The sequence below is a fragment of the Pseudoliparis swirei genome, chromosome 21 (genome assembly GCF_029220125.1).
Source record: "Pseudoliparis swirei isolate HS2019 ecotype Mariana Trench chromosome 21, NWPU_hadal_v1, whole genome shotgun sequence".
Lineage (NCBI taxonomy): Eukaryota > Metazoa > Chordata > Actinopteri > Perciformes > Liparidae > Pseudoliparis > Pseudoliparis swirei.
In genome coordinates, this window is record NC_079408.1 from 17,491,560 (window position 1) to 17,515,891 (window position 24,332).

The window sequence follows — 24,332 nt, forward strand, 5'->3', positions numbered from 1 at the left end:
ATATTAGAATATCATAAAAAAGTATACTAGTAGGGTATTAAACAAATCACTTGAATCGTCTAATTAACTCGAAACACCTGGAAACACATTTTCAAATGTTTGATTTTGTTTTGCTGTTATAAATCTTTTTTTTTACTTGGGCTGAGGAAATATTCAAATTTTATGAGATAGGATTTTAGAGTTTTCTTAAGCTGTAAGCCATAATCAGCAATATTAAAAGAATAAAAGGCTTGCAATATTTCAGTTGATTTGTAATGAATCCAGAATGCATGACATTTTTGTTTTTTTAATTGCATTACAGAAAATAAAGAACTTTATCACAATATTCTAATTTTCTGAGACAGTCCTGTATAGGGGGGGAAACAGGTGTACGGCATGAGACGGTAACGAGACGAGAGTGGCTGAGGGCAGGTGCAGGGAATGAAACAATCAAGGAGACAGAGTAGACACCGAGGAGACCCTTCCACGCTGGTGTTGCTTTCACCCCTTAAGTCTGTGTGGGAGTGTCACGGTGGATAAAACGGGGTCCAGGAGACAAACTGTCTCCAGAACCACAGCAGAGGTTCTGAGTGTGTGACACACTGTGTAGCTTCACAAACGCACAACGCGCTACAGGGGAACGCAGATGGAGAGTGGAGATGGGCGTGGTCTAACGAGGGTGCTGGAAGTGGAACTTTACATCCTGGGCCGGCTGCTGTGGTCCCAGTGGTCTCTAGTTCCGCTTTGGTCTCCACCAACTGAAGCATCTCCGTCTCTTTAGCTGCTGAATGCTCCACCGTGTGTGTGTGTGTGTGTGTGTGTGTGTGTGTGTGTGTGTGTGTGTGTGAAGACGGCAGCCATGCTGACCACTCTGTGGATGAGTGCAGCTCTAGAAGCCAACAGGTGACCTCTCCCTGGACATGTGCGTGTTCCTTCCCCCATGCATACACACGCATGTAGAGCCACAACAGGGCCTCCACTGGGGGCCGTGCATGGGGCCCTAGAGGCCCTGGGGCGTGGAGTCAGTGTGTGCTCTTAGTTCATTGGAGGCCTTCCAGTGACGCTCCATTCCTCCAATATTCAGACTGATGTTGGTCCAGGTCTTTATTTGGAAGGTCGTGACCTTTCAACGGCTGCTGGATCATTTCCAGGATGTTGGTGTAAATCACTGGGGAGCGCTTGAGTCTCTCCTGAGGCACTAACTGAGGAGGAGCTGGAGGCCAGGGCTCCCAAAGGAAGGCAGGACGTGGTCTGATGGGAAGTGACAACTTCCTTCCTTCCTTCCTTCCTTCCTATCCTGTGTTTCAACCCCTTCCTCCTCTCCCTTTCCCTCATGTATTCATTTCCCTCGCGTGGCCTTTTTGAATGTTGCTACATTTCCTCTCTCCTTCCTTTTATGGAAATATTCTCCTCCGACCATGAATGATTCATTTCCTCCTGTTACCTTATTGTTTCCTCCCTCCCAGTCACATGGTGTGACATGTGAAGGCTCACCTGCACAATAATACACAACAAGCCAGTTCTGAGATAGAGAAAGAATCAGGTTCCACAAATCATCTTTTCTTACCTCTGTGATTCATTTGGACTTAAAGGGTAACATCTGTGGTTACCCTTTGTGGTTACAAATGTGGTTTCTGTAGACGGCATTGCTCTAGCACCCAACACCACTGTAAAGAATCTGTTATCTTTGATCGGGACTTGTCCTTTAACTCCCACGTGAACCAAATCTCAAGGACTGCATTCTTTCATCTACGTAATATTTCAAAAATCAGGCACATCTTGTCTCAAAAAGATGCAGAAAAATTGGTTCACGCGTTTGTTACTTCGAGACTGGATTACTGCAACTCCTTATTATCAGGCTGCTCTAATAAATCTCTGAGGTCAACTCCTTATTATCAGGCTGCTCTATAAGTCTCTTAAGTCAACTCCTTATGATCAGGCTGCTCTAATAAGTCTCTTAGGTCAACTCCTTATTATCAGGCTGCTCTAATAAGTCTCTATAGTCAACTCCTTATTATCAGGCTGCTCTATAAGTCTCTTAGGCCCCTCCAGTTGATCCAGAATGCTGCAGCTCGTGTTCTCACTAAAACTAAGAAAGAGATCACATCACTCCTGCACTAGCTGCTCTACACTGGCTCCCAGTAAAATCAAGAATCACTTTTAAATTTCTTCTCTTAACGTACAAAGCCTTGATTGGTGATGCACCATCATATCTTAAGGAGCTTGTAGTACCATATTGCCCCACTAGAGAGCTACGCTCACTAAATGCGGGACTACTTGTAGTTCCTAGAGTCTTAAAAAGTAGAATGGGAGCCAGAGCCTTTAGTTATCAAGCTCCTCTTTTATGGAACCAGCTTCCACCTTCAGTCCGGGAGGCAGACACAGTCACCTCGTTTAAGAGTAGACTGAAGACCTTCCTCTTTGACAGAGCTTATAGTTAGGGCTGAATCAGGTTTGCCCTGGTCCAGCCCCTTGATATGCTGCTATAGGCTTATAGCTGCCGGGGGACGTTAGGATGCACTGAGTACCTATCTCCTCTTTTTTCTCTCCTTAAGGATGAATTTTCATCTCTCAATCACACGTTACTAACTCTGCTTTCTCCCCGGAGTCCTTTTGACTTCACGTCTCATGGGGTCATCGGACCCTATGAGACGGCATAGATCATATCTGCCTGATGGATCATCGAGGTCTGGGTCGTGGAATTCCTGCTCCTGACTACGCCACTGCCCTGTTGAGACTCCGCCCACTGTTGAGACTCCGCCCACTCCTCCATCTGCCTGATGGATCGTGGAGGTCTCCATCGTGGAATATGCCTACTATGAACTATTCATACTCTCTGTCACATTCATTGAATGTATTTTAACTTTAAATCTGTCCTTCTGTACACATGACATCTATTGTTCTGTCCATCCTGGAGAGGGATCCTCCTCTGTTGCTCTCCTGAAGGTTTCTTCCTTTTTTTCCCCCTGAAGGGTTATTTGGGAGTTTTTCCTGATCCGATGCGAGGTCAAAGGTCAGGGATGTCTATGTGTACAGATTGTAAAGCACTCCGAGACAAATTTGTAATTTGTGAAATTGGGCTATACAAATAAACAGAATTGAATTGAATCTGTATGTTCTACCCTCTTCCCTCGTGTTTTTGTATCTACGTGAACAACATTTTAGAATGTGTTTTTCTTTTGCTTGATCCGGTCTGTTTGTTTTTCCTTGGTCAAGGAGAAGTCTCTTGATATTGTTGATAATCTGGCATGACAATGACCATCTTTTAGAACACTAAGCTACACTCTCTCACTCATGTTTTCACCGTTGTCTGCTAGGTTTTAGGACAAGACTTCTCCTCGAGTTAGAAAGCAGCTCAACCCTGCAACAATCTAAGATTAGCCACTCGGAGACAAAACCATAGGACACCAAGTGGTTGTATAGAAGTCTACACGTCATGTCTTAAAGCGGCATTCTCTCTCCCGAACACCAGGGGACGACTCCTCTGGTTGTATAGAAGTCTACGCTTCATGTTTTAAAGCTGCATTCTCTCTCCTGACCACCAGGGGGCGACTCCTCTGGTTGAATAGAAGTTTATGCTTCATGTGTTAAAGCTGCACTCTCTCTCCTGACCACCAGGGGTGACTCCTCTGGTTGTATAGAAGTCTATGCTCCTTGTGTGCACACAGTACCTGTTGTTCTTGTTCTTCTCTCTCTGGGAAAGCCACTTGTGGTAACAGGAAGTCTTGATCCTGTAGCAATAGAAGAGCAGCAGCACAGCGGGCAGCAGCACCAGGAAGGCCAAGAGCAGCCCCACCACCAGCCCCACTTGACCTACACACACACACACACACACACACACACACACACACACACACACACACACACACACACACACACACACACACACACACACACACACACACACACACACACACACACACACACACGGTTGGTGTTCATGCCGTCAGGTTTCTAATATCTCTGTCAGATACATATCTGTCAATTGTTAAAACATCATTTCTGAACTTTAGACTCCGAAAAACAAAACCTTTAAAGCATCCCCCCCCCCACAGTGAGATGCTGATTCCCCCATCACAGTGAGATGGTGATCCCCCAATCACAGTGAGATGGTGACTCCCCCCCCCCCCCTCCTCTGCCTGTCATCTGGCTCCTTTCATGAAGCTGATCTGGGGTCAGTTTACGGGAACAATCAGATTTATTTTTATATATTTATATTTTTTTATTTTATTTTATTTTTATTTTTACTTTATTAATCCCCAAGGGGAAATTTGTCGTGACAGTAGCAGCAACACACAAGAATAAAAACAAAACACAAAATATAAGAAACAGGGATGAAAGATATAGAAGTATACAAGTAAAATAAAAGTAAAATACAAAACAAAATATATATGTAAATATACAACACACATGCATACACAACACACAACAACACTGACAAATCAAATACAAAAATATTAAATATAGACAGAGTGCAAAAAGCAAAGTGTGTGTATGAGTGCAGAGCAAATGAAATGAAATGTGTGTGTATGTGTGTAGTGCAAACAAATGAGATGTGTGAAGTGCAGATCAACATAGTGTAAGTATTCAGTTATTGCACTATGATCTGGCAAGAGGTGATCTGTTGTAGAGCCTCATAGCCGCCGGCAGGAATGTTCTCCTGTATCTGTCCTTGTGGCAGCGTGAGGAGACGTCTGGAGAAAGTCCTCCTCTGTCCCCGTAGGAGGTGGTGGAGAGGGTGGTCCGGGTGGTCCGGGTTGTCCAATATGGACACAAGTTTCTTCAACGTCCTCCTCTCCACCACCTGTTCCAGGTGCTCCAGCTGGCAGCCGATGATGGAGCCAGCCTTCCTAACCAGTCTGTTAGACGGCTGGTGTCACCGGCTCCGATGCTGCTCCCCCAGCAGACAATGGCAAAGTTTCATGGAGGGAAAAGCTGCCACATGGTACACATTTATCCATTTTCTAATTCACCCGCTAGTGTGCAGGTGGAGGGACGGCTTGGCCCGACAGCAGGATGTGTGTGTGTGTGTGTGTGTGTGCGTGTGTGTGTGTGTGTGTGTGTGCGTGCGTGCGTGTGTGAACTCACTGTCGTACTGGATGGGTCCGCTGTCCACGCTGCCTCCGAGGCCTGGCTTCTCACAGTTGGGTGGCGCCCAGCCGCGATTACAGTGACAGTTCCCATTACTGTTACACATCTACACACACACACACACACACACACACACACACACACACACACACACACACACACACACACACACACACACACACACACACACACACAGGCATTAGTTGATGACATGCTGCTCTGTGCCTCAGTATAGTCCTGTGTGTTTGTGTGGTGTGTGTGTGTGTATGTGGGGTGTGCGTGTGTGTGTGTGTGTGTGCTTGCAGCTCTACCAGCAGTAGTATAACACACTAACTTCCTGTTTACTTTACCGACTGCAGAACTCACATCATAAACATGCCTGTGAGTTAAAATAAATAAAGGTGTCCGTCTCTTTCTCATTCAGGCCCCGGTTATTGGGCCTTAATAAAGGAATGAATAAATAAATGTCCTTCAGCTCATATAATCACACTGCAGCAGCCTCAGACCTCCACTTCCTTCCTGTTATCTCTGGATCCCCATGACGAATGTTAGCTACGCTTCATCTTCACGGGAGTTATGTCTGTAATATCTCTGATGAATTCAGCCAATGAGAGTCCATATATGTATATATATATATATACATATATATATGTATATATATATACATATATATATATACATACATATACAGTATATATATACATATATACATACATATTTATGTATGTATATATATACATATATAAATACACATACATATATATATGTATATATATTAGGGCTGTCAGCGTTAACGCGTTAATCTATGCGATTAATTTGGCCACGTTAACGCACTAAAATATTTTAACGCAATTAACGCAACTTTGTTTACTTCCGGTGTTCGTTGAAGTTTTTTCACTCCTCTGAGTGTCAAACCGCGGCAGTACGGTTTAACACTGTTTCCGTTTTTAAAACAATTATTTCTTCGCGAAAATAAGGATCATAAATCAGTTTAACTCGTGGATGAATCAGTCGGGTTTCCTCCTGCTCCTCCTTCCTCCCGTCTCCCCCTCTGACACACAGAGGAACGGAGGGGCGACGTGTCGGGTGACGCGGCGCGGAAAGAACTCGTCACACGAAACCTTCACCGTGATTGGTCAATCCGTTTGTCTGTCAACATTTTGGGGGAAAAACAACCAATGAACACTCAGTAAATCACAAGGACCTCCCACCTCACGGGTGAGGCTCATTAGCAGCCTGTCAGTCAGAGAGCAGAGAACAGGGCGCGAGGAAACTGAGCCTCATTGAATAGAGCTGAGATTGTTCTGGAATGTTTGATGTAGAACACGTGGGGATGTGTCATATGCAAAAGTCTTTAAAAGGTGAATTTACATTTTTTTGTAAAATGGAGAAAATGAGCCCAGCCTCCAGAGGGTTAACGTGACATATGTGAATGTCAGTCAGTTACCAAGGCCACTGGTTCTGCTGCTGTTCAGTGTTAAAGATGACAGGACCAATGGGGTCTCAAATATACTTCTTTTTTTTTACTAATCTGGATGTTTCACTGAAGAAACAATTTATCATCCACAATATTAAATACATCGCTGGCACTTTATATGTAGGAGCCTCTTTGAAAACACAGCTCTGTGTTAAGTTTTGTCTTTAAAAAGAAGAAAAAAAACTTTTAATCGCGATTAATGAATTTCAAAATGTGCGATTAATTATTAAATTATTTTTAATCGATTGACAGCCCTAATATATATATATTTATATATATATACACATATATATATATATATGTATCGATATATATACATATATATATGTATATATCTATATCTATATATTTATATATACATACATATATATATATATGTATCTATTAGTGCTGTGAAAAATTACAGGATTAATTAGTATTTTTTTTTTTAACAGAGCTCCGATCCGGCGGGACGAAAAAAAGTCACTTGCACCACCCCCCGAGAATATCGGTAATATGTGATTAATCATGATTAATCCACAGAAACCTGTGATTAACCTGAATAAAATTTGTCATCGTTTCACAGCCCTAGTATCTATATATACATATATATATATATATGTATGTATATATACATATATATCTATATATATATATATTTATATATATATATACTGTATATATATATATATAAGTGAACACATCGGTCACATCGGCTTCTCGTTCCCCCGTGAAGAAAAGGGAAGTGGTCCATTTCTCTTGGACTCTTCTGCTTTGGACAAAGACATTTCCTGTGGCAGCAGTCGTGTTGCGTCATGTGGTCTGGATGCAGGAACGTGGTCTCTGTGAGACCACATCGGACCTGATGAGGACCATCTGGACCCCCAGTGGTCTCATAGGACCTGCAGCGGTCATTTGGCCTGCATGACCTCTCCCTTGGGGAAGTACCCCAGTGGACCGGACCGGACCCTTTGGCGTGCCGCTCCTGGCCCTCGCGCCGCATCTTGAGCTCCCCTGTTCTTATGCAATGGTGCGGTTACGTTTCCTGAGGTCAAAGGTTGACTCACTCCGACCCTGACACACGGCTTCACACGCTCATAAGATCACAGCTGAAGGCCACGCGGCACACTTCCACCAATCCATCCTTCAATGTGTTTATAAGATGTAAAGGAAGGTGTTACTGTTCCTTTAAGAGTCGAGGAAACGCTCCAATACATTTTCTTTTATTAGCTTGCCCTAAACTTCTCTCTCAAGGTTAGCATTTAAACTTGATTAATATCTCCAGACACCCCAAATAAAAGAGTAAACACCGTCCCGCTCCAGTTACATCCAGATGTAATTCACCCATCAGTACCAACATGCTCTTTATGACCCAAAGACAGCTGTGGACTCTCTCACGTCACGTTCAGGGGGCCTGGTTACTTTGAGACTTCTTCTCATTCAGTCTTTCAGTATTTGTTTTAAAGGCATTTCTACATGAGACGGGAACAGCTGTATGAAGCTGGAGGCCGTGGCATCATTGACAGCTCACACATCCTTCAGCCCTCTACATCGACAGGACTTCTAATATGTTCAACGCTTTTCTTCATAAGAATCTCCTGCTGTGGAAAAGCAGCCCTCCAGTGGACTGAGTACTTCCTGTGCTATTCCCCTTTATATCCGTGGACACGCCCCCAAAGCCCAGAGGATCAATAGGAGTCATGTGATAATGTTGAGTTAAAACACAGGAGTGGAATAATCCGGACTCAAAGCCACTTCATCCACGGTTCCCTGAGAACAGAGAAACAGCCTTACAGCACCGAGAGCACGGCGGGAGAGGGGGATCAGAGGAGGAGAGGATGCGTCTGCTGTCTTTCTTCAAGCTCATAGGATTTAAAATCCTAATTGAGTAACCCCCCCTGTACAGTCCAGTGGATGAACAGAGGCTGCTAAGACTTCTGACAGGTGAACATTTGGGTTCTCCGAGCAGGCAACCTATGGGAGTCAGACTTTATAGGTGGTTATCAATGTTCAGTCTAAATGTTCCCAATTTAAGCTCCTCCTCTTTTATGAACCAGCTCCACCTTCAGTCCTGGAGGCAGACTCCGCCCCCTCATGGAGACTGAAGACTTTCCTCTTATAGTCTGATAGTTAGACCTGAACCAGCTTCACCTGGTCCAGAACTGGAGATGCTGCTAGAGGCTGAGGGGGACGCTAGGATACACTGAGCTCCTCTCTCCTCTCTCCTTATGGACGCTTAGGATACACTGAGCTCCTCTCTCCTCTCTCCTTATGGACGCTTAGGATACACTGAGCTCTCCTCTCCTCTCTCTCCTTATGGACGTTTAGGATACACTGAGCTCCTCTCCTCTCCTCTCTCCTTATGGACGCTTAGGATACACTGAGCTCCTCTCTCCTCTCCTCTCTCCTTATGGACGTTTAGGATACACTGAGCTCCTCTCCTCTCCTCTCCTCTCTCCTTATGGACGCTTAGGATACACTGAGCTCCTCTCTCCTCTCTCCTTATGGACGCTTAGGATACACTGAGCTCCTCTCTCCTCTCCTCTCTCCTTATGGACGCTTAGGATACACTGAGCTCCTCTCTCCTCTCTCCTTATGGACGCTTAGGATACACTGAGCTCCTCTCTCCTCTCTCCTTATGGACGCTTAGGATACACTGAGCTCCTCTCCTCTCTCCTTATGGACGTTTAGGATACACTGAGCTCCTCTCTCCTCTCTCCTTATGGACGTTTAGGATACACTGAGCACCTCTCTCCTCTCTCCTTATGGACGCTTAGGAGACACTGAGCTCCTCTCCTCTCTCTCCTTATGGACGCTTAGGATACACTGAGCCCTCCTCTCTCCTCTCTCCTTATGGACGCTTAGGATACACTGAGCTCCTCTCTCTCTCCTTATGGACGTTTAGGATACACTGAGCTCCTCTCTCCTCTCTCCTTATGGACGTTTAGGATACACTGAGCACCTCTCTCCTCTCTCCTTATGGACGTTTAGGATACACTGAGCTCCTCTCTCTCCTCTCTCCTTATGGACGCTTAGGATACACTGAGCACCTCTCTCCTCTCTCTCTCCTTATGGACGCTTAGGATACACTGAGCTCCTCTCTCCTCTCTCCTTATGGACGCTTAGGATACACTGAGCTCCTCTCTCTCCTCTCCTTATGGCTTAGGATCCACTGAGCTCCTCTCCTCTCTCCTTATGGACGTTTAGGATACACTGAGCCCCTCTCTCCTCTCCTCTCTCCTTATGGACGCTTAGGATACACTGAGCTCCTCTCTCCTCTCTCCTTATGGACGCTTAGGATACACTGAGCTCCTCTCCTCTCTCTCCTTATGGACGCTTAGGATACACTGAGCTCCTCTCTCCTCCTCTCTCCTTATGGATGTTTAGGATACACTGAGCCCTCTCTCTCCTCTCCTTATGGACGCTTAGGATACACTGAGCTCCTCTCCTCTCCTCTCTCCTTATGGACGCTTAGGATATACTGAGCCCTCCTCTCTCCTCTCTCCTTATGGACGCTTAGGATACACTGAGCCCTCTCTCTCTCTCTCCTTATGGACGCTTAGGATACACTGAGCTCCTCTCCCTCTCTCCTTATGGACGCTTAGGATACACTGAGCCCTCTCTCCTCTCTCCTTATGGACGCTTAGGATACACTGAGCCCTCTCTCTCCTCTCTCCTTATGGACGCTTAGGATACACTGAGCTCTCTCCTCTCTCCTTATGGACGCTTAGGATACACTGAGCCCTCTCCTCTCCTCTCTCCTTATGGACGTTTAGGATACACTGAGCACCTCTCTCCTCTCTCCTTATGGACGCTTAGGAGACACTGAGCTCCTCTCCTCTCTCTCTCCTTATGGACGCTTAGGATACACTGAGCCCTCTCTCCTCTCTCCTTATGGACGCTTAGGATACACTGAGCTCCTCTCCTCTCTCCTTATGGACGTTTAGGATACACTGAGCTCCTCTCCTCTCTCTCTCCTTATGGACGTTTAGGATACACTGAGCACCTCTCTCCTCTCTCTCCTTATGGACGTTTAGGATACACTGAGCTCCTCCTCTCCTCTCTCCTTATGGACGCTTAAGATACACTGAGCACCTCTCTCTCCTCTCTCCTTATGGACGCTTAGGATACACTGAGCTCCTCTCCTCTCCTCTCTCCTTATGGACGCTTAGGATACACTGAGCTCCTCTCCTCTCTCTCTCCTTATGGACGCTTAGGATACACTGAGCTCCTCTCTCCTCTCTCCTTATGGACGTTTAGGATACACTGAGCTCCTCCTCTCCTCTCTCCTTATGGACATTTAGGATACACTGAGCACCTCTCCTCCTCTCTCCTTATGGACGCTTAGGAGACACTGAGCCCTCCTCTCCTCTCTCCTTATGGACGCTTAGGATACACTGAGCTCTCTCTCCTCTCCTCTCTCCTTATGGACGCTTAGGATACACTGAGCTCCTCTCTCCTCTCTCCTTATGGACGTTTAGGATACACTGAGCTCCTCCCTCCTCTCCTCTCTCCTTATGGACGTTTAGGATACACTGAGCTCCTCTCTCTCCTCTCTCCTTATGGACGTTTAGGATACACTGAGCTCCTCTCCTCTCCTCTCCTTATGGACGCTTAGGATACACTGAGCACCTCTCTCCTCTCCTCTCTCCTTATGGATGCTTAGGATACACTGAGTCCTCTCCTCTCTCCTTATGGACGCTTAGGATACACTGAGCTCCTCTCTCCTCTCCTCTCTCCTTATGGACGCTTAGGATACACTGAGCTCCTCTCTCCTCTCTCCTTATGGACGTTTAGGATACACTGAGCTCCTCTCTCCTCTCCTCTCTCCTTATGGACGTTTAGGATACACTGAGCACCTCTCTCCTCTCTCCTTATGGACGTTTAGGATACACTGAGCTCCTCTCCTCTCCTCTCTCCTTATGGACGTTTAGGATACAATGAGCACCTCTCTCCTCTCCTCTCTCCTTATGGACGCTTAGGATACACTGAGCTCCTCTCTCCTCTCCTCTCCTCTCTCCTTATGGACGTTTAGGATACACTGAGCTGCTCTCCTCTCCTCTCTCCTTATGGACGTTTAGGATACACTGAGCTCCCTCCTCTCCTCTCTCCTTATGGACGCTTAGGATACACTGAGCCCTCTCTCTCTCCTCTCTCCTTATGGACGCTTAGGATACACTGAGCTCCTCTCTCCTCTCCTCTCCTTATGGACGTTTAGGATACACTGAGCTCCTCTCTCCTCTCTCCTTATGGACACTTAGGATACACTGAGCTCTCTCCTTATGGACGCTAGGATACACTGAGCCCTCTCCCTCTCTCTCCTTATGGACACTTAGGATACACTGAGCTCCTCTCTCCTCTCTCCTTATGGACGTTTAGGATACACTGAGCTCCTCTCTCCTCTCTCCTTATGGACGTTTAGGATACACTGAGCTCCTCTCTCCTCTCTCCTTATGGACACTTAGGATACACTGAGCTCCTCTCTCCTCTCTCTCCTTATGGACGTTTAGGATACACTGAGCTCCTCTCTCCTCTCTCCTTATGGACGTTTAGGATACACCGAGCACCTCTGTCCTCTCCTCTAGGATACACTGAGCACCTCTCTCCTTATGGACGTTTAGGATACACTGAGCTCCTCTCTCATCTCCTCTCTCCTAATGGACATTTAGGATACAGTGAGCACCTCTCTCCTCTCCTCTCTCCTTATGGACGTTTAGGATACACTGAGCTCCTCTCTCCTTATGGACGCTTAGGATACACTGAGCTCCTCTCTCCTCTACTCTCTCCTTATGGACGTTTAGGATACACTGAGCTCCTCTCTCCTCTCCTCTCTCCTTATGGACATTTAGGATACACCGAGCACCTCTGTCCTCTCCTCTAGGATACACTGAGCCCTCTCCTTATGGACGTTTAGGATACACTGAGCTCCTCTCTCATCTCCTCTCTCCTAACGGACATTTAGGATACACTGAGCACCTCTCTCCTCTCCTCTCTCCTTGTGGACGTTTAGGATACACTGAGCTCCTCTCTCCTTATGGACGCTTAGGATACACTGAGCTCCTCTCTCCTCTACTCTCTCCTTATGGACGTTTAGGATACACTGAGCTCCTCTCTCCTCTCCTCTCTCCTTATGGACATTTAGGATACACCGAGCACCTCTGTCCTCTCCTCTAGGATACACTGAGCACCTCTCTCCTTATGGACGTTTAGGATACACTGAGCTCCTCTCTCATCTCCTCTCTCCTAACGGACATTTAGGATACACTGAGCACCTCTCTCCTCTCCTCTCTCCTTGTGGACGTTTAGGATACACTGAGCTCCTCTCTCCTTATGGACGCTTAGGATACACTGAGCTCCTCTCTCCTCTACTCTCTCCTTATGGACGTTTAGGATACACTTAGCTCCTCTCTCCTCTCTCCTTATGGACGTTTAGGATACACTGAGCTCCTCTCTCCTTATGGACGCTTAGGATACACTGAGCTCCTCTCTCCTCCTCTCTCCTTATGGATGCTTAGGATACACTGAGCTCCTCTCTCTCCTCTCTCCTTATGGACGCTTCGGATACACTGAGCACCTCTCTCCTCTCCTCTCTCCTTATGGACGTTTAGGATACACTGAGCTCCTCTCTCCTCTACTCTCTCCTTATGGACGTTTAGGATACACTGAGCTCCTCTCTCCTCTCCTCTCTCCTTATGGACGCTTCGGATACACTGAGCTCCTCTCTCCTCTCCTCTCTCCTTATGGTTGTTTAGGATACACTGATCTCCTCTCTCGTCTCCTCTCTCCTTATGGACGTTTAGGATACACTGAGCTCCTCTCTCGTCTCCTCTCTCCTTATGGACGTTTAGGATACACTGAGCACTAGGGCTGCAACAACGAATCGATAAAATCGATAAAAATCGATTATTAAAATAGTTGGCAACGAATTTCATTATCGATTCGTTGTGTCGCGCGATTATTACGGCGCTCAATAAGTCACGGAGTATAAACAAAGTTGAGTTGAGCGCAGAAAGGCGCAGGTGAAACCAGAGGGAGAGGAGCGACGGAACGCTGCGTTGTGAGAGCCAATCAGCGCTGAGCTGCTCCTCTGTTGATGAATCTAATTGGCTGCTGCTGCTCACGTGGCGCTGGATGCGGAAGTCATTCACGTCGTCGGAGACATTCACGGAGCTGAGTGCGCCTCCGGGTGACGTTATGAACCCCGACACCAGGGCGCTACATGTCACGGCGTGTGTGGCATTTCCACAAGAGTATAACGTAGAAAACGTGGTTATTTATTCCGTGGTGGATGGCGGAAAATATTTTTCCACGGAGAAAGGCAACGGAGATAAGCCACGCCCCCACTCGCTGTGAGCGCTGCGCGTGCAGACAACATTTAACGGAGCGGAGCAGCGCGTGCGCTCTGATCGCTCTTTTAATGAAGTATCGATACTAAAAATATGCTAAATCACATCGTTTTTAACGTACGGGTACTTTGTTAGCATCGCTACACCGTGCAGCGTGACAGCAGCAGATGTAGCGGACTAACATTCAAGCTAACCTAACTTCCCAAACGCTGTGGACATCTGAACGCTGATTGGCCGAGACGCGACACGCCCCATCAAAGATGTTTTATTGTGAAGAGCACCTCTTCACATTTTTTCCGCGTCTCACTGTAATCTCAACGGCAGCGGGCCAGGTGAACAAAATAATAAATCGGAACGCGTCTCTGATATTGTTCAGGGGGCGGGGCCACATGGGGACCACTGCTCAGGAGAGGAAAGCTGTCAGTCTGTTTGTGACGGGTTCATCACCATGGTGACCAGTGAACAGGTTCATCCACATGCTGACCAGTGAACAGCTTCATCACCATGGTGACCAGTGAACAGGTTCATCACCATGGTGACCAGTGGATCTCCAGGACCTTTCCATGACTTTAAACCAAATTTCCATGATTAAACATTTTATGAAAACTCTGTCTATACGTGACAAAGTGAGAAGATGTAGTATTTAAACTAACAATGAGAATTCCAAAGCATACCGTATATATCCCGTGTAAATTAAAATTGGAATAAAACAAATTTGCATTACTTTTCCAAATATTTTGGGATTTTATTTTTTTCAATTACTTTTTTAGGCCTGCTAATAGCCATTTAAAAATTCCATGACTTTTCCAGGTTTTCAATGACCGTACGGACCCTGTTTTGAATAAAGGGTTGAAAATTAACGTTTTTTTGTTTTTTCATCCGATTAATCGATTAATCGATAAAATAATCAACCGATTAATCGATTATCAAAATAATCGTTAGTTGCAGCCCTACTGAGCACCTCTCTCCTCTCCCCTCTCTCCTTATGGATGAGTTTTCATCTCTCCATCACGCAGCGCTCCCTAACGCCTGGAAACACTGATGTGTAGAAGTCCACATGACGGTGACCACACTAAAACCTTCGTACATGTACTTTTCACCACGGCAGTGTTTCTCTGTCCTGGTTCACCCGATTTGTTTATGAGTGAGAGGAAACAACGTCACCTTCCTAAAATAATGGAGTCATTTTATGACAACAAATATTGTTTTGCCTGAACCGCGCTGCCAATGGGAAGCCGGTGAGGGACCAGGTGCTCGTCACTGACGTCAGGCGGCAGTGTGTTCGATCCTGGTCAACTTTACGGGTATTTTAACTCTTGCTTACGATGATGTTTGAAGGCCGTTCACAGAACTAACGCCACATAAACAAACCACCACCTGGAAAGAGGTCAGAGTGAGAGTTCTGTGATGAATTCCCCGTCTCTGCATGCTCGCCTGCTCCTAAAGTAACAAGTGTTCCAGCCTCACGCCTCTCCAGCGCTGGCTTGCTGGCTCATACACTATGCATGGCTCCTCCTTATCTGCCTCCGGCTGCTCGTACGGCCCCGTGGACAGTTCATCACTCCAGCCGCCGGAGCCCAGACATTCCTCTCCACGCAGCCCAAGGACACGGTGTGACAGTAAGATTAGGGAGCTAAGTGAGTTGGGTCCGTCTGTGTGTGTGTTTGTCTGTGTGTTTGTTTGTGTGTGTCTGTGTATGTGTGTGTGTGTGTGTGTGTGTGCCTACCCCTCTGCCGTGACAGCGTGTGATGCAAGTCTCCAGCTCGGTGAAAGAGGCATTCAGGCATCGGCGGTCTCTGCACACCTGAGGAGACACAAGCAGGAAGAACACCTACTGTGTGAGAGATTACAGACACACACACACACACAGACACACACACATACATAGACATATATACACACACACGCACACACATATACATAGACACACACACACACACACGCACACACACACACACACCCACACACACACAGACACATAGACACACACATACACAGACACACACACACAGCAGCATCACTATCCGGTTTCCATCCCTCAGCGGATGTTTATCGAGCTGCTTTTAGTCTCATTTTAATTTCCATGTCCATCAATCAGCGACGTGGTGAAGAAGAACAAAGACTGGAGAGACATTTAAAGACCAGACAACGGCTTTCATACACGCTGCTGGGGAGGATCAAGACTTTTCACTTTTAAATGTTCTTTATTTTGACATCAATCTACCTGCAGAACAATAATAAATCATAATAATAATAATGTGTGTGTGTGTGAGTATGTGACTCGAGGCAGCAGCTTTGTGCGACCTCTGCATTATCTCCGGTTCAATCTGATGACTCATGCTTCGTCTTCTCTGGACAGCAGAAGATATTCTCACACGTCACTCATGCAGCGCGGCGTCCACACAGAGGCAGCGCAGTGTCCTGGAGGAACGGACTCCTCTGTGTGTGTGTGTGTGTGTTTGTTTTCATACATATGTATTTCACATGCATAATGCAGCTCTTATTTGTATGATTTGGTGTCTGCTCAGAAATTGATATTCCAATCAGCTTCTGTGTTGCCACCCAATCAATGTGAGAGAAACCAGCAGCAGCCCTGCAGGCCTGTCCTTTAGTTTCCATGAAGAGGTCATGAAATGATGTTAAACGATCAGTTCTGCAGCAGGAGAACGTGGCTGGGAGCCGTGGGAACAGACTGGAGGGGTGTCACCACTATCCCTACCTGGAGTCAATTAAACGGTCTGCACAGTTCATCTACTTGAAGAGGTCAAAGGTCAGAGGAGCTTTGAGGGGCAGACGACCACCAACATGTGGGAACTGAGCTCTCGAAGTTCCTCAAAAGCCAACATGTGAATCAAGAATGCCACGTATTGTTCAGCTTTAGAGGTTTGAAGTGACAACGCTTTGCTTCGGCTTATTATGAATAAATAAAGACTGAATGCCACTAAGATGGCTCGAGAAAAACGTCACTATCTGCCTTTGGATTGGTTCCCTGGAATGCAGCCCGGGCTGCCTCCTGCTGCGGCCTCCCCAGGAAACGGAGGCTGCACAAAGGAAGTCAGGCAACCAGAACAGGAAGTAGCTGTCGGTCGCTATCCCCAGTTAGCAAAGAGTCTCCATTTGCACCCCTGTATTACGTCATCGTATGGTGCTTCCTACTCATTCATTCAGGTATATGTTCATATGTTTACATATTTACACTACAGTTCAAAAGTTAGGAGACATGTAGAAATGTCCTTATTTGTCAAAGTACTGTTTCTTCAATGAAGATACATTAAATGAATCATAAACTCTCTACATGTTAATGTGTAGATGACTATTCTCTGGTGTTTAATGAAGTCTCTACATAGTGTGTAGAGGCCCATCTCCAGTGTTCTAGTGGTACATTGTGTTATCGCCTTAGAAGACTAACGGAGGGGTAGAAAACCCTTAAACCCTTTTGATGCGAGCGCAGCTGAAAACAGTTATGCTGGTGAAGCTGAAAAACTGGCCTTCCTTTGAGCCGCAAGTAGAACAACATTAATATTTACTATAAAAATCATTATTTATAACCTCGTCAATGTCTTGACTAGATTTTATATTAATTTTGTAATTAATTTGACAAATAAAAGTGTGAGTTTTCATGGAAAACATGAAATTGTCTGGGTGACTCCAAACTTTTGAACGGTAGTATATGTATTAAAGCACTTCATAGGCCGACCTTGCCCTCTCCACACTTGGTGCCAGTCATGACCAGGCCCGGGTCGGGCAGGTCGCCCTGGCCGTCCTGGGTGCTGTAGACGTAGGTGCCGCGGCACTTCACCTCCACGCCGCCCGTCTTGATAGTGGTGTCGATGGACACGGCGTTGGTGCCTTTGGGCTTCTTGGCCGCGCTGTGGCACTGGATCTTACCGCACTTTGCATCCCTGGGTGGAGACACAAGCACACAGGAAACAGCGTCATCGGAGCACCACGGTCATTCACAATAAGTACACAATAAGTACACAATAATTTCACAATAAGTACACAAAAAGTACACAACAAGAATCAGTTGGACTTCTGCAGTGAATCCATCCAGCACCCGGTGGCAGAGGTTTTCTTTTATTTATGCCGCTCATCGCAGAGGGCCAAACAAACCATAATTCATCATTCCTCTGGCCATAGAGCTCGACTTCTAACCTCTGAATGACCTCTGACCCCAGGAGCTCCAGTCGAGTTATAAAGTGGCTTCATTATGTCATTCATCTATTTTCTTTCTGATGTACTACAGCAGAGGAGATGTAATCATATTTTCACTTTATGGTGTAATAACTACAACTCATTCAACAAATAACAATCGTCTTTTGGATACTGTATTAAAGGAAAATATACTCAACATGCATCCTCCTGAGTAAAATGGTGATTCAAGTAAGTAATACACACACACACACACACACACACAGGCAAACAAACAAAGAGAAAAGAGCAGCTCTGTGTTTAGTATTCACAAGTCTTACCAACAGGTAATCTTAATGTGTATTTACATTTCCTCTAATCAGCCCAGGAAACACACTGATGACTCCTGAGGGATCCATCATGGATCATACGAGGCAGCCGTCAACCAATTAAATGCTCAGCCTGATTTACAGAGCTGAAGCTGTGATGAGGCTCTGAGGCACAGCGCCATGTTCACAGTGTGTGAGTGTGTGTGTGTTCGGATGGATGTGAGATGTTCACATGGCGACATCCAGACCAGACGAGTGGCCGGGGATAGGAGGACTTTGGTCACGGCTTCATAGAAGCTTGTATTGATCACGTGGTCCCTGTGGACTCATGGGCGGCATGGAACTGAATCCAACCGCAGGAACGAGGGCTGGTGCTGCTCGTCATGGATTTGGATGAACACAAGACATCTGAGAGCTCAAGAATAAAGCTGAAACAAGAATACTGGGAGACAGACATGGTCATGGTCAAAGGAAAGAAGTTGCACTATTTTGAGAATTTAATAATTCTCTTGATTTATTCTTATTGATTATTGATTTAAAGTAAGAATGAATAACTAAATGTATCCTCAGTTGATCCAGAATGCTGCAGCTCGTGTTCTCACTAAAACTAAGAAAAGAGATCACATCACCTGCATTAGCTGCTCTGCACTGGCTCCATGTAAAATCAAGAATCACTTTTAAAATTCTTCTCTTAATGTACAAAACCTTGATTGGGGATCATCATATCTTAAATAAATATACACTTTTATTAATCCCCAAGGGGAAATTAGTTCTCTGCATTTAACCCATCCTTAGTTATTAAGGAGCAGTGGGCTGCAGTGATGCGCCCGGGAAGCAACTGGGGGTTCAGTGCCTTGCTCAAGGACACTTCGACTTGCTACTAATGGGGAGAGCGGGGATCGAACCCACAACCTTGCGGTTGCAGGACAGCCCTCTTACCCCACTGAGCTACAGGAGCTTGTAGTACCACATGGCCCCACTAGAGAGCTTGTAGTACCATGTTACCCCACTAGAGAGCTTGTAGTACCATGTTACCCCACTAGAGAGCTTGTAGTACCATGTTACCCCACTAGAGAGCTTGTAGTACCATGTTACCCCACTAGAGAGCTTGTAGTACCATGTTACCCCACTAGAGAGCTTGTAGTACCATATTACCCCACTAGAGAGCTTGTAGTGCCATATTACCCCACTAGAGAGCTTGTAGTACCATGTTGCCCCACTAGAGAGCTTGTAGTACCATGTTGCCCCACTAGAGAGCTTGTAGTACCATGTTACCCCACTAGAGAGCTTGTGGTACCATATTACCCCACTAGAGAGCTTGTAGTGCCATATTACCCCACTAGAGAGCTTGTAGTACCATGTTACCCCACTAGAGAGCTTGTTGTACCATATTACCCCACTAGAGAGCTTGTAGTACCATGTTACTTACTGCCCACTAGAGAGCTTGTAGTACCATGTTACCCCACTAGAGAGCTTGTAGTACCATGTTACACCACTAGAGAGCTTGTAGTACCATATTGCCCCACTAGAGAGCTTGTAGTACCATGTTACCCCACTAGAGAGCTTGTAGTACCATATTACCCCACTAGAGAGCTTGTAGTGCCATATTACCCCACTAGAGAGCTTGTAGTACCATGTTACCCCACTAGAGAGCTTGTAGTACCATGTTACCCCACTAGAGAGCTTGTAGTACCATGTTGCCCCACTAGAGAGCTTGTAGTACCATGTTACCCCACTAGAGAGCTTGTAGTACCATGTTACCCCACTAGAGAGCTTGTAGTACCATGTTACCCCACTAGAGAGCTTGTAGTACCATATTACCCCACTAGAGAGCTTGTAGTACCATGTTGCCCCACTAGAGAGCTTGTAGTACCATGTTACCCCACTAGAGAGCTTGTAGTACCATGTTACCCCACTAGAGAGCTTGTAGTACCATGTTACCCCACTAGAGAGCTTGTAGTACCATGTTACCCCACTAGAGAGCTCCATGTTACCCCACTAGAGAGCTTGTAGTACCATGTTACCCCACTAGAGAGCTTGTAGTACCATGTTACCCCACTAGAGAGCTTGTAGTACCATGTTACCCCACTAGAGAGCTTGTAGTACCATGTTACCCCACTAGAGAGCTTGTAGTACCATATTACCCCACTAGAGAGCTTGTAGTACCATGTTACTCCACTAGAGAGCTTGTAGTACCATGTTGTCCCACTAGAGAGCTTGTAGTACCATATTACCCCACTAGAGAGCTTGTAGTACCACATTGCCCCACTAGGGAGCTGACTCACTAAATGCGGGGCTACTTGTGGTCCCTAGAGTCTAAAGTAGGAGGAGCCAGAGCCTTCAGGTATCAAGCTCCTCCTCTTTAATGCACCAGCTCCACCTTCAGTCCTGGAGGCAGACACAGTCACCTCATGGAGACTGAAGACTTCCCTCTTGATGGTCTTATAGTTAGGATCAGGTTTTTTTTTTTTTTTAATATATATTTTTTTATAATGGTTTATTTAATAAGGGACAGTGCACATTGATAAAAACTTTGCAGTAAATGTGCCAGAGTTAGCCAAGAGGCTATTTTTCATCTGTAGTCCCAATGTTGCTGATGTTAAGAACAAACCTAAAAACATAAGATTACAAATACAATCTACAGATAAAGCAAATAAAATAAGGGAGAACAATGTTAAAATGGACAGAATAAAAACATAATGTCAGAGATACAACGTAAAAGCTTACAGACTAAATGTGACATATAACTGCAAACAGAGATGCTGCTATAGGCAGATAGGCTGCTGGGCTTCACGTCTCATAGGGTCCATTGGACCTGGCTGTGCTGGCCCCTGACTCCTTGTCCCAGCTTCCTGCATCCGGCCCCTAGATCGTGTTCTGGGCCTGGCCTCCTTCCTCATTGGCCCTGCCTCCTTCTTTGTGCCTCCTGCCTCGAGGGCCCCGCCTCTTTCGCGATGCCTCCTGCCATGGCCCCGAGAGTAATGTCGTGGTGGGTGAAACCAAAACATTCAGGTAAAAGAGGCTGAATGCTCTGCAGCAACTGTAGAGCGGTCATTCTTCACTAGAACCCTTTTTTATATGACACTATTGTTATTGTTTAGTCCAGAAGTGTAGAACCTCCAGTTCTGACGAGTGAAGCCGATGTGGAAGTGTCTCAAAACAAGCATTCTCTCTACTGACCACCAGGGGGCGACTCCTCTAGTTGATCTGTTATGTAGGACAAGGTGTAAATATCCCTTTCTGCATACTCGAGACTCCGTGGGCTGGTCGAATGATTGATGGCATCCTATGGGTTATCAAGTGGGCGCCCTCCTTCTTCGATGCAGAAGTCTCTAAGAGAATTGCTCTACTTCCACTCTGTATGCTCTGGAGTTGAATGTTTTGTTGGTATGTTTTTGACGTGTCAGCATCTCTTACTTCTTCTGACACTTCATGTAGTTGGCGTGCTCGTCTTTGCCACAGTTCCCGAAGGCGTTCCCGGCTGCGTTGACGTCCTCAAAGCAGGCGTCGTGGGCCGGTCGGGCTCCTGGAAACACAACATGTCCATCAGCCCCCTGGATGTGAAGGTGTGCGAGTGCATTCGGGAGAGAGAGGGCGGTTATGATCAATATGGCGAAGGTGACAGCAGAGGATTTGAGGATATGGGACTCGGGGGAGTGGGTGGTGCCAAGGCTGTGACGGAGGAGTGGTTGTGGAGGAAGATGAAGTGTGATGTGTTCAGGAGGACACGAGTCATCTGAGAGCTCAAGAACAAAGAGGAAAGAACATTGCGAGGAGGAAATTGTCTTTTAGAAAAAAGTTGTTGTCACGACTTTGAGAATAAAATAATTCACTGATATATATATTTAAAAAAGAAAAATAACTAAATGTATCATCGTGACTTGAGGCAGTGCTGTATCGTCAATAACGTCCTGCTCAAGGGTGTTAGGCCTGACGCGTGGACTAAACCCTGTACAGGATATTATGGCTCAATAAAGGACACCCCGTGACTCACTCTCAACCAATCAGGATGCTTGGTTTCATCACCCTTGAACGAGACATTATTGACGATACAGTACTGCATCTTGTACCTTATTGCTTAAATATAAGGGCGTGTTTTTAGTCTTTGTGAAAATACTAATATTAATAATTGACCCTACAGCCCTGCCCACTGGTCTGAGGTCTGTGGTACGCAGTGAGTGGCTACGGGCCTTCCCTTACCGTGGCCCCACAGCCCTGCCCACTGGTCTGAGGTCTGTGGTACGCAGTGAGTGGCTACTGGCCTTCCCTTACCGTGGCCCCACAGCCCTGCCCACTGGTCTGAGGTCTGTGGTACGCAGTGAGTGGCTACTGGCCTTCCCTTACCGTGGCCCACAGCCCTGCCCACTGGTCTGAGGTCTGTGGTACGCAGTGAGTGGCTACTGGCCTTCCCTTACCGTGGCCCCACAGCCCTGCCCACTGGTCTGAGGTCTGTGGTACGCAGTGAGTGGCTACTGGCCTTCCTGCGTGGCCCCACAGCCCTGCCCACTGGTCTGAGGTCTGTGGTACGCAGTGAGTGGCTACTGGCCTTCCCTTACCGTGGCCCACAGCCCTGCCCACTGGTCTGAGGTCTGCGGTACGCAGTGAGTGGCTACTGGCCTTCCCTTACCGTGGCCCCACAGCCCTGCCCACTGGTCTGAGGTCTGTGGTACGCAGTGAGTGGCTACTGGCCTTCCCTTACCGTGGCCCCACAGCCCTGCCCACTGGTCTGAGGTCTGTGGTACGCAGTGAGTGGCTACTGGCCTTCCCTTACCGTGGCCCCACAGCCCTGCCCACTGGTCTGAGGTCTGTGGTACGCAGTGAGTGGCTACTGGCCTTCCTTACCGTGGCCCCACAGCCCTGCCCACTGGTCTGAGGTCTGTGGTACGCAGTGAGTGGCTACTGGCCTTCCCTTACCGTAGCCCCACAGCCCTGCCCACTGGTCTGAGGTCTGTGGTACGCAGTGAGTGGCTACTGTCCTTCCCTTACCGTGGCCCCACAGCCCTGCCCACTGGTCTGAGGTCTGTGGTACGCAGTGAGTGGCTACTGGCCTTCCCTTACCGTAGCCCCACAGCCCTGCCCACTGGTCTGAGGTCTGTGGTACGCAGTGAGTGGCTACTGGCCTTCCCTTACCGTGGCCCACAGCCCTGCCCACTGGTCTGAGGTCTGTGGTACGCAGTGAGTGGCTACTGGCCTTCCCTTACCGTGGCCCCACAGCCCTGCCCACTGGTCTGAGGTCTGTGGTACGCAGTGAGTGGCTACTGGCCTTCCCTTACCGTGGCCCACAGCCCTGCCCACTGGTCTGAGGTCTGTGGTACACAGTGAGTGGCTACTGGCCTTCCCTTACCGTGGCCCACAGCCCTGCCCACTGGTCTGAGGTCTGCGGTACGCAGTGAGTGGCTACTGGCCTTCCCTTACCGTGGCCCCACAGCTGCAGGCACTGCTGCTGGTGGGTGAGGCACATGCCGTTGTAGCAGTAGGCCACCCCGTACTGGCAGACGGAGCCGTCCAGCAGGTAGACGTTGCCGGGGCAGTACGGGGACGCCCCGGTGCAGTACTCGGGCAGGTCACAGGCCCCCGCCGGGCCCCGGCACAGGGTGCCCGTCTGCTTCAGCTGACGGAGAGGGGGCAAGCATGAGAGGGGGCTCACAGGGAGGAACACAGACGAGCATGTCAGGGAGGACCACGAAGTGACGACTCTGAGAGTTATTGGTTGGAATATTGATACTAAATGGTTGGACGCCAGTGCAAATGGGAGAACAGAGGCTCAATAAGAGCCCACAGCTCATTCAGGCATGTTTTTGGAGACGGTCAGAGATAAATAGCACAAGTGGAACTATCTGGCCAACACTAGGACGACAGCAGCACGGTCGTGTTGTGCAGCTGGGAGCTGGGCGGGTGGTTTATATTATGAACTTAAACATGCAGGGCAGAACTTTACTGGCTGGTAACAGCCTCAAAAGAAACTCAACATGTCAACATGTGAACACCTCTAGTATTTTC

At 47.1% G+C, this 24,332-nt stretch overlaps 1 protein-coding gene across 1 annotated transcript in view; it reads right to left on the reverse strand.

The window, feature by feature from the left end:
* Window positions 1-24,332, reverse strand: part of LOC130212178 (disintegrin and metalloproteinase domain-containing protein 19-like) — a 228,721-nt gene that overhangs the window by 19,487 nt on the left and 184,902 nt on the right. The window contains exons 8-13 of the mRNA XM_056443316.1: window positions 23,748-24,095; window positions 21,750-21,858; window positions 17,570-17,774; window positions 15,599-15,676; window positions 5,068-5,176; window positions 3,651-3,792 (exon numbers count right to left, since the gene is read on the reverse strand). Of these exons, the coding sequence (XP_056299291.1) occupies window positions 3,651-3,792; window positions 5,068-5,176; window positions 15,599-15,676; window positions 17,570-17,774; window positions 21,750-21,858; window positions 23,748-24,095 (991 nt within the window). The remainder of the gene's footprint in view (window positions 1-3,650; window positions 3,793-5,067; window positions 5,177-15,598; window positions 15,677-17,569; window positions 17,775-21,749; window positions 21,859-23,747; window positions 24,096-24,332) is intronic.